Genomic DNA, 9,916 nt, shown 5'->3' on the forward strand with positions numbered 1-9,916 from the left:
GCCATCAGTTCCTATTTGCACAGATCGATGCTCATGCTGTTGATCACTGGATTGTCTGGTCCAAGCTCGTTTATTGACAGATCACCGTCCTAGAGCTGGAATAATGCCGAGTGTGGCGTAAAACTAAATTCACTCACTCACTGATACCAATACATCTAAAAAGTAATGTCATCGTTTAAATGGTGAGTTTAAACGCGTATTTTACCCTTACAAGGACGAGTGCATTCCACGCACCCTTCCTGTTATCAATGTGTCACTGTTTCGGTTCTGGCAAACATAACCCTATAGACATGTGTGCGGGCGAGTTCATTCATCAGAAATCTGCCATTTACGATGTGTTTATAAATATGAACTGCTAACCACGCTCATAGTCATGTTGCGTGTCGTGGTTAGAACCGTAATTGATCTATTGAAAGGTGTCATACATTCGTGTTCGGATATAGGTACAACATCTACACGCACATACTTTCCTACATCATTCAAATGTATTAAATACCGGATACGTTTAATAGACACCAACGAAAGAAAGGTTTAATGATGGGAATACCCATATATATATCCTCTCTGAAATAACTCCCTTTTAAAATAACAAATGTACAACACATGTTCCCTAACGTATCATAAATACGGGACACTGGTCACACAATTTATGAATGGGAAGCTTCAGGCGAGGCTGGTATGTTAACATTAATTGTAAGGCCGGGGTAGTGTATGTTGACATTGTTATGGGCGGCCGGTCGCTTAGTCTCTCTGCTATACATTAGCTATGAATAAACCTGCTTCGACATATATTTCCAATAAAACATTTTCCTCGTCAAACAATTTTCCATGATAAACTCTGTTCTCTCTTCGAATTAAGGGTGAGTATTGTAAACATGAAAATGTCCTATAGATTGCTTCCATCACTTTCCCAACAAACCTAGCTTCGTGCCGTCACACTGGTACATGTACTTATCAGTTTTCTATCTATTTTCAAAATAGCACGTTCTGAAGTAAAAACTGTGCACATCATGTTACACGGTTAAAACTGAAACCGTAGGGCATATTTGTCATTGCGTTAAAAGGAAACGCTAGCGTTGAAACATCAACTATGCAAGTCGGGACAGGGCTGAATATTTCTTTACAAATGGTTCATAATAGTACGCAGCGCGGGGTGATTCGAAATCCGGCTGCCTTCAGCGTTATAGTCAATGCAGGGTGACGCCACGACCTCGTTCTTGCGCGCTAAATGTAATTAAACGACACTGCTAGCTTACTGATTGCGTAGTCTTATCTATTTTGTCTATATATCTTTTTTCATACAGGTTGTCTAACGTTCATGGTGTACAACGTGTAGACCGTACAAGATGAATTTGATCCAGCTAGACGTACATTTTTTATTCCTACATTACCCGGCGTATATCGTGTTGACATAACCCGTCTCTATTGCGGTATGATGTACTTTCAACACACACCCTGTATTCATCAAACCAGGTCGCACGCTCTAGCGAGCGCGGGTTATTTGAATATATAACGTGAGTTGTCAAGCGCGCTCAATTCAAACTGGGCTGACGGGTACGGTCTGTCTATTTAGGGCAACACGCTATACAGATAGCTCTTTTCGTAACCCTTTACTTTTGTTTACTTATGAATTCTTTTCTGCCTTATAAACACACACCTTTCATTCCCCCTCATCTGTGACGCGCTGTTGATGCATGAGTCATCCTATCCGAACACGTGACTTGCGCTCGCTCCGATAGGCTGGGGGGCTCTTTCAGTCTGGTGGTCTACCATGGTCTACCAAAACCAGCTCCTGCCTAGTGACACTATACTACTAACATCCGATGCCGTATTGCCACCAGACAAGCCAGATTCAGGGCCCGGAACATCCGATGCCGTATTGCCACCAGACAAGCCAGATTCAGAGCCTGGAACATCCGATGCCGTATTGCCACCAGACAAGCCAGATTCAGGGCCTGGAACATCCGATGCCGTATTGCCACCAGACAAGCCAGATTCAGGGCCTGGAACATCCGATGCCGTATTGCCACCAGACAAGCCAGATTCAGAGCCCGGAACATCCGATGCCGTATTGCCACCAGACAAGCCAGATTCAGGGCCTGGAACATCCGATGCCGTATTGCCACCAGACAAGTCAGATTCAGGGCCCGGAACATCCGATGCCGTATTGCCACCAGATAAGCCAGGGTTACATGCATCAACTCTTACAGAACTGACTGCAGGTCCTTCAGACGAACCCCAACAAGATGTAAGAAGACAGATTGAAGCACTTTCACCACTGCCAGTGAAACGCTAGATACAGAGCCGAAAGAGAAAATCTGACTTTTCTATGGTAGTTACATCATCACCTTTCAAGAAAATGATGGAGGTGAAAGGACAGAAGAGATCAAAGAAAACCAGCAGCAAGGCAAACAAGAAAGTTGCTGATGAGTCGAAGGTATGGCACTGTTTGTACTGCAACAAGTTGTACTAAGAGCCACCTACTGAGGACTGTCGTCAGTGCATTAAGTGTAGTCAATGGTTCCATGCAGAGTGTGGGGATGAGAAGGATATTTGTGATCACTGTCGTTGAAGTATATATGCCTCTCTGAACCATAATTCTTAAGAACAAGTTAAGAGAAGCGTTGTTTTTCTCAGTGTATTGTATTGTTTAAACTAAGATTTAGTTATATTTGAATGTGCAGATGAGCAGTTGAATGAGTGAGTTGTTATAGACACTTTGATAGCAAAGTGATGGTTTGCAAAACTCATGTTACAGTTATTATTTAGTTTTTGGAGTAACCTTCTTTTCATTCTTGTAAACTGACTGAATTTACTAAATTTAAGTTATTAGAGAAACTGGAAAATATACTGAACCGCAAAGGAAACATCACCATGGATAGATATATATGAGAAACCTTATTTGTCCAAACACTGTAAACATACTTTGAGACATATTCAAAAGATGAAACCTGGCAAAACTGATCATCAAGGTTGAAATTAAAGTGTCAAATGTTCTTAAATGTGTTCTTAAATGTGCATTGATGACTGCTGTGCAACGTCGATACATGGAATGGATGAGGCGGTTGATGAAGGCCATAGGCACTTGAGCCCACACTGTGAGGAACGCCTGACGCAGTTCAGCTGCAGTTGTCGGCCTTGGTCGGACGTCACTCAGCCGTCTTTTAATCTCGTCCGACAGGTGCTCAATGGGATTTAATTCGGGACTGAGGGCCGGCCACTGCATGGTTCTGATGCCATTCTGCTGGAGGAAATCTCCTGTTGCTCTCGCAGTGTGGGCACGCGCGTTATCGTGGTTGCGGCGACGTGCCAAATGAGGTATGGCGTGTGGTCTCAAGACTTGATCAATGTACCGAGCTGCTGTGACACCATTACGTCTCCCTGGACCGATGCTCTGGAAGGCCACAGGGCCGACCCTCTATGCAAGACCAATTCCACCCAACACCATGATGCTCGGACCACCCCACGAGTCTCTCTCAACAACAAAATCATCCGAATAACGCTCCCCACAGCGTCGCAAGACTGTCTCTCTGCCATCTGCTGTTAAGTACAGTAACGGCTCTCGCCTGAGAAGAGGACTCTTCTCCACTGCTGGTGGTACCAATGCTGGTGCTGTGTTGCCCACTGAAGACGTCTCGGCGATGATCTTTGCATGTGGTGGCAATTCAATAACGAATGAATGTTAACCGATCTGGGTGGATTTTTATATGGCAAGAAATGGGGGAACGCATGTGCATTTCAATTTGCACGGAACTCACGTGCATCGGGTTACCATGGCCGTTGCCGTGATGAGTTTGGGCAATTTGTTTTATTGTCATCTGCTTTGTTTTTTTATCATCAAATTTTATTTTTCCGGACAAGGTAATGTTAATATTTAGAAACTTCGACAAAAATTACCCAGATATTTAAATGACAACTTTTCATGCAATGTTACTTGGAGTGATGTTTCTTTTGTGGTTCAGTATATATTATCGTCAAACTGTTATTTGTGAAAGTGGGGTAAAGGGGCTAAGCACTGGTCATTCTGCCCCAACCTACTGGACAAAGTGGCCAGTGTTTGTCAAAACACATTTTGTTTGTTTGTTTGTTTGTTTAACACCGCACTCAGCAATATTCCAGCTATATAACGGCAGTCTGTAAATAATCGAGTCTGGACCAGACAATCCAGTGATTTATCATGAGCATCGATTCACGCAATTGGGGTCGTTGATATGCTTCAACCAAGTCAGCGAGCCTGACCACCCTATCCCGTTAGTCGCCTCTTACGACAAGCATCGTCGCCTTTTACGGCAAGCATGGGTTGCTGAAGACCTAATCTACCCCGGATCTTCACGGGTCTCAAACTTTTAAGAAGGCTATTACTACTTCCGGTTTGCGTCATGCTGGTTTCGGTGCAGGAGGATCAGGTCACTCCCCAGGATCAAATCACTCACGTTAGGATCATAACAGTCCTCTTTTGCAGGATGAAAACTCTCTCCAGGATAAACACACTCCCCTCATACTTTCTGTATACTGTATTGGCAAAAAGTAGCGTCCTACCCTAACTAATAACTAATCCAAACCGATAAATTGGTCTGTAAATAACGGATCCTGGACCCAGGCAATCCAGAGATTGATATCATGAGCATCGACCTACGCAATTGGGATACGATGACATGCATCAAACGAGTCTGACCACCCGATCCCCTTAGTCGCCTCTTTTGATAAGCATAGTCGCCTTTATGGCATGCTTTGGTTGCTGGGGACCTATTCTAACCCAGATCTTCACAACAGAATTTCAGGTTGTGTGGTTAAATACACATCTACTCCAAAATACTTTGCTCTTGTCATAATTTCATATTAATTTATTGTATATCGCTCTGAAAATAATATACACATTGTGTTAAATACAATAAATAGAGAGGTCCAAACTAAATACATTTCTCGAGTTGAAGAAACAGAGGGTAATGAAGACATCATGCAATTTTATTTATCACTTAACATTGAGGCAAAGCAATAAAATATATCATGATAATAAGGTTGACCAGATGGCTGCAAAATTCATTTCAATTAAGCGTAAATATTGAAGTGTTGTTGACACCATTATGCTTATCTTATAGTATCAATTAGGTTTCAAAAGAAGAATCATGCAATTTATTCGATCATTTAACAATTATTCAAAGCAATATAATCAATTATTGAAATAATGTTAACCAGATGACTGCAAAACTCTTTTCAATGATAAGATTAAATTGTTTTTGAAGTCATTATGATCATCATGATAGCATAATGTTTTTTCCATAGAAAAAGCTCACATTTCATTGGACCTAACCATAACGTTCTAATAGTTGTTAAACTAAAACTGATTATGTTGTTGTCATCTGGGTTTCCTCGTTACATTTAAATATGCAAAGCATATATTGTTAAGAGGTGATCTCCAAATTTGGTTAACCAAGAATTAGGTACGTATACGCACAAAGCTAAATTGTGAAATCGGTAAATGAAAACACAGGATGTTGAATACTTTACAATTTGTATTTAAAAAGTCGATGTAATGCGTCAAATAAGTTGCAGCAGCAATAGGTGACCGGCCTATAACATATGTCAGTGCACTAACGAAAGTCCAGAATTTGTCACTGTCAAAGAGGCACGTGCTAAATCCTTGAATCCGGAATAGTGTTGTAAGTTGGCAGACATTGTGTGTTTTCAGATGGATAAGAAGCCAGGTCGTAAAAGGTCTCGAATCGCCGTCATGTCGTTTCAGATAGGCACAGTCATCCTTCTAGACTGTCCCATACCGAAACTTCTCGAATGACTGTTATGTTTGTCAACAATCAAGTCAGGTAACTCTAAACCACACTCCCTGTTAAAGTCCCAACCGGACTATAAAATAGCGCGGTATTTTGCGAGATCTTACTGTTTGACAGACGTTGTGATCGGTCAGCGAGTAAACGACGACCGAAAATCTTGAATAACTACAGAAAAGAGACAACATTCACATCCAAATCTTGGCAGACTGATTAGCCCTACACCAGGCAATGTAACAAAAGTCACACGATATCAAAAATCATTACATTCGATCTGATATTTCGTTGTAAAAATCCAGTCGTCTGTGAAGCAACTTTGCACAATAGAAGTGGGAGGAGTTAGCCTGCGGTCAGCAGAGATCTACTGCGCGAGCGAATCTAATTCTAGTAAACCACGGGGCGAACTCGCACATGGCACAACTTCTCGAAGTGTCTGTTTACTTGCAACGAAAGTCTCTTGCACATATCCAATTCCACTATAACAGTAAACAGCTTCTTTCAACCCAGCTGAGATGCATGTTTAAATGCTTGTACATGTTTTACCTCACATGATACCATCTCATGTTCAGGTGAGTTGACACTATTTTGGAAAGGAGCCAAACAATATGTGTGTCTGAATTCGACACATCATAACTACAAAATACAAGTAAGGAAAAGAACTGGGATAAAGAATTAAATTTATGATGTTACCTGTGCGTGAAAATGTGAACACCCATTTCATAAAATGAACCATCATTATCGGAGTACCTCGAAACCAGTGATCGGTTTCGCGGCACCCCATATCATGCATGTTGCCGAAGGTAAGCCCGGGAAGACGTGTTGGTCTCGACAGTTTTCTTGCAGCATGCGCTCTGTAAAGTAGGTCCTCCTAAACATCGATTTTTAATAACGTTCATGTTAAATGTTGATAAATACGGCGTCGTATTCAAATATAATTTCCGTACATCCACATCACGCAAATCTTACAAAACGAGATGATTATCGCCTAAGTTTGTTTGTTTGTTGTTTAACGCCGCCACACTCAGCAATAGTCCAACTATATGACGGCGGTCAGTAAATAATCGAGTCTGGACAAGACAATCCAGGTATTGACATTGTGAGCATCTATTCACGCAATTGGGGTACGATGAATTGCATCAACCTGACCACCGATCCCGTTATCGCCTAAGTGAGTGAGTGAGTTAAAGTGTTATGTCACAATGGCAGTATTCTATGCCATATCGTGACTAGCACAAATAATGTATTTATCATATATACTGAATCGCAAAAGAAACATCACCATGGAGAGATATATGAGAAACCTTATCTGTACAAACACTGTAAACATACTTTGAGACATATTATAAAGAAGAAACTTGGCAAAACTGATAATCAAGGTTGAAATTAAAGTGTTATGTCACAATGGCAGTATTCTATGCCATATCGTGACTAGCACAAATAATGTATTTATCATATATACTGAATCGCAAAAGAAACATCACCATGGATAGATATATGAGAAACCTTATCTGTACAAACACTGTAAACATACTTTGAGACTTATTATAAAGAAGAAACTTGGCAAAACTGATAATCAAGGTTGAAATTAAAGTGTCAAATGTTCTTAAGTGAAACACAACGCTAGTCTCTGAGAAAATGGCATCACAAGTCAGTATCTCGTGTGTCCGCCAGTGCATTGATGACTCCCGTGCAACGTCGATACATGGAATGGATGAGGCGGATGATGAAGGCCATAGGCACTTGAGCCTCACTCTGAGCAACGCCTGACGAAGTTCAGCTGCAGTTGTCGACCTTGGTCGGACGTCATTCAGCCGTCTTTGAATCTCGTCCCACAGGTGCTTAATGGGATTTAAATCGAGACTGACGCCAGGCTACTGCATGGTTCTGATGCCATTCTGCTGGAGCAAGTCTCTTGTTGCTCTCACAGTGTGGACACGGGCGTTTTCATGCTGAAACTCGTGGTTGCGGCGACGTGCCAAATGAGGTATGGCGTGTGGTCTCAAGATCAATGTACCGAGCTGCTGTGACACCATTGCCTCTTCCTGAACCGATGTTCTGGACTCTTCTCCACTGCTGGTGGCGCCAATGCTGGTGCTGTGTTGCCCACTGAAGACGGTCCCGGCGATGACATGGTGTCAGAATTGGCCCTCGGTGTGGCCTGTGACAGTGGAGGTGTCTGCTCGTCACTCGTCGACGCACGGTGTCCGCACTAATGTGTCGCTGGTGTGTCCCCATGGTCTGTCGAGCAGTGTCCGCAGCAGTAACAAAAAGATCTTGAAGATGCTGTCGCACAATGTGACGATCCTGACGTAGGGTGGTGACCCTTGGTCTTCCACTACGTGGTCGGCCATCTGTAGGGGTAGTAGTCTGGTGCCGTTGCTGGAGCCTGTATATGGTCCTTACGTTGACTTGAAATGCATTGGCTACTTGCCGGGCGGTTTGTCCAGCTTGCAATCGTCCAAGGGCTTGGTGTCGCTGATTTCTTGTCAATCTTGGCACGTGGTACCAATTCAATAACGATGAATGTTATCCGATCTGAGTGGATTTTTATAGGGAAAGAAATGGGGGAACGCATGTATATTTCAATTTTCAGGTTACTATGGCCGTTGCCGTGATGCGTTTGGGCGATCGGTTTTATTGTCATCTGCTTTGTTTTTCTGTCATCAATTGTTTTTTTCCGGACAAGGTAACGTTCATTTTTAGAAGCGTTGACAAAAAATACCCAGATATTTAAATGACAACTTTTCATGCAATGTTACTTGGGGTGACGTTTCTTTTGCTAATCAGTATATATTCAAACCTTTCGACGATGGACAGTATAACAACTAGATTATTACAATTGTCAACGCCCATGTTGACAGGGAATTAGCTCATGGGGGAATCAAGGACAAAGTCGACATCACTGTCCCGGAATGTTTTATGGACAACATGTAAACAATAAACAACAAATACACAATGAGCGGAATATCTGCTCTGACAACAAAAACACAGCAATGAGCTGACCTTCCAGTTTCCTACGAGCGGCAAATCCTGCTCGAGGTCGTCCCTACACCAGCACTGGGTATACAAAGCTTGAAATGGTAACATATATAGTAATGAACAACAATGGACAGACAATGACGTTGCTCTGGACATTGGTCTGATGAACCGACATAGCTCAGGTGATGAAAAATAAAAGGCAATAAATGACATACTATAAATAACAGTAATTAACGGGAAGTGATATAGCCGGACAGTCAATATTCAATGAAATGTTGGTGAAGATTAACAACGGGGATTAGCGCCTAATACATAATGACAATTAAGTTATGTTTTCGTTTCTTTGTTGTTTAACGCCGCACTCAGCAATATTCCAGCTATATGACGGCGGTCTGTAAATAATCGAGTCTGGACCAGACAATCCAGTGATTGATATCATGAGCATCGATCCACACATTTGGGATCGATGACATGCATCAACCAATTCAGCGAGCCTGACCACCCGATCCTGTTAGTCGCCTTTTACGACAAGCATAGTCTTCTTTACGGCAAGCATGGGTTGCTGAAGACCCATTCTACCCAAGAATCTTCACGGGTCATTTGGTTCGTAAACAACGTGGATTTCAGCTGCAGATTTCGGCCGACTGCAGGATCCGCAAAGCATGTGTACGGCCAACGGCGCGTCGACGCATATCTTGCAAATCTTTTCATGTGTTCATGTGCTCAAGTGCCCAAGGTGCTCAAGTGATGTGATTTGATTGTTCGATTGGATTGGTTGGTTGGTTGGTGTGTTGTTTAACGCCGCACTCAGCAATATTCCAGCTATATGACGGCGGTCTGTAAATAATCGAGTCTGGACCAGACAATCCAGTGACTGATATCATGAGCATCGATCTAAGCAATTGGGATACGATGACATGCATCCACCAAGTTAGCGAGCCTGATTCCCGATCCCGTTAGTTGCTCTTACGACAAGCATAGTCGCCTTACGGCAAGCATGGATTGCTGAAGACCTATTCTACCCCGGATCTTCAAGGATCGCAATGCATTTGGTAGTTTTCCATTTCTTTTCAATCGTTCCGCTATTTCCTTAATGAGCATATTTCTTCCTGTGCCACCCTGGCCAATGATTAGATAGTTATGTCCATCAA

At 42.5% G+C, this 9,916-nt stretch overlaps 1 protein-coding gene across 1 annotated transcript; it reads left to right on the plus strand.

Annotated features, from left to right (window-relative positions):
- The first annotated feature begins 1,771 nt into the window (after window positions 1-1,771).
- LOC139450891 (zyxin-like) lies at window positions 1,772-2,296 on the plus strand. Its single transcript, XM_071232721.1, has one exon. The coding sequence runs from the start codon at window positions 1,772-1,774 to the stop codon at window positions 2,294-2,296; it is 525 nt and encodes a 174-aa protein (XP_071088822.1).
- The last annotated feature ends 7,620 nt before the right edge of the window (window positions 2,297-9,916 follow it).

This window comes from Haliotis cracherodii, unplaced genomic scaffold, assembly GCF_022045235.1.
Source record: "Haliotis cracherodii isolate W230 unplaced genomic scaffold, xgHalCrac1.p SCAF_8, whole genome shotgun sequence".
In the NCBI taxonomy this organism is placed as follows: Eukaryota; Metazoa; Mollusca; class Gastropoda; order Lepetellida; family Haliotidae; genus Haliotis; species Haliotis cracherodii.